The 1,399-nt window shown below is 37.6% G+C and overlaps 1 protein-coding gene across 1 annotated transcript; it reads right to left on the bottom strand.

Moving 5' to 3' along the window:
• Window positions 1–282: 282 nt before the first annotated feature.
• On the bottom strand, window positions 283–681 carry LOC140181370 (receptor-like protein EIX2). Its single transcript, XM_072224917.1, has one exon. The coding sequence runs from the start codon at window positions 679–681 to the stop codon at window positions 283–285; it is 399 nt and encodes a 132-aa protein (XP_072081018.1).
• Between the last annotated feature and the right edge of the window lie 718 nt (window positions 682–1,399).

The following is a 1,399-nucleotide window of genomic DNA, read 5'->3' on the forward strand; positions in this document are numbered from 1 at the left end:
ATTAACTTGTAAGAACTAGTGCTTACATTAGTTCTCTCTTATTGTTGATCAACGTTTATTTCCCTGTTGTCTTTCTCTGTTAGTTTGTTCATTACTTCTCTCATTAATAACTATTGATTAAAGCATAAGTTGTTCATGTAATTTCACAGAAAAATGTGATTATTTATAAACAAGGTAACCTTAATTACAACCAATGCATACATATTGTAACAAACCACATTGAAATTGCCATTAAAACATTTAGGATAAGACAGAAAAAAAGGAAAACAAACACATCAATTGTCAACACGGTTTCTTTGCCGTTCGTATCATAGTTGCCACATAGATTATGTCAGCTATATCTTCCACCCTTCTGAAGTAAGCATGCCTCCAACTTTTCTTGAACCACAAAGTTCCAATAACTCCCCAAAACCCCGTTGCAAAACCAATTGCAATGACTAAGAAGAACAACCATTTTTCCAACTTATTTGTTTCATCATCTTTATCTTCGAATTCTCTTTCTCGAAGATCTTGGCCGGAACCATGGCCACGACACTTTTTAATCAATGGAGGTCCACAGAGAAATGGGTTGCCATCATAACTAGACGAGTCAAAAGTTGAAAACTGGTTGCTTGTGGGAATTGGTCCTGACAAGTTATTGTGTCCCAAGTTTAAATGGCTTAAGGAAGTTAAAGCTGCCATGCTATTTGGAATTGAGCCTGAGAGTTTGTTGTTAGATACATCAAACGAAAAGGGTATAGATTTTACTGCTCTCTTTGACAAACTCAAATGGATTTCGCTGTTTAAAATTCGCAAACCAGTTTAACCAAATTTGGTTCGTGAGTTTTATGCGAATATGATATACTATGATGGAGCTCTATACTCTTATATCAAGAAAGTTCATCTAACTCTAACTAGAGACACAGTGAGTGCTGCCCTAGAATACAAAGATGAAGGAGCAAGGGCGTACATGTCTAGAAAATGGGACTCCCATGTTGGGGTTTTCCTTCAAGTTGCTCTGTCTCGAGTTTGTGAGAATTTTTCTGCACTTGATGGAACTGTCCTGACCCACATGGCTCTTGGCCCTGTGAGAGCTCTGCTTCATCGCATCATCAACCACATTTTGATGCCCCAAAGTGGCTCCTATCAAAGAGTAACTGTCTGTGATACTCTGATTTTATTTGCTATTCTTACCTCTGCATCTATCTCCTTTGCATATCTCATGGTGCGACACATGTGGGATTGTGTTCGCAGTGATAAAAAGGCAAATTTACCTTATGGGATATTTCTGACCTGCATTTTTGAATATTTCAATGTTGATCTAATCAATGAGCCTGTAGAGAACAGGGTTTCTATCATAAAGGGAGGAGGAGTTTCTGAATGCATGAAAAATAAAAAGGAAAAAAGCTCAATGGCGTCC

Source organism: Arachis hypogaea, chromosome 18 (genome assembly GCF_003086295.3).
Source record: "Arachis hypogaea cultivar Tifrunner chromosome 18, arahy.Tifrunner.gnm2.J5K5, whole genome shotgun sequence".
NCBI lineage: Eukaryota > Viridiplantae > Streptophyta > Magnoliopsida > Fabales > Fabaceae > Arachis > Arachis hypogaea.

What these genes read in the sequence shown, in the direction of transcription:
- LOC140181370 (XM_072224917.1), bottom strand. Translation starts at nt 681, where the DNA reads ATGGCAGCTTTAACTTCCTTAAGCCATTTAAACTTGGGACACAATAAC.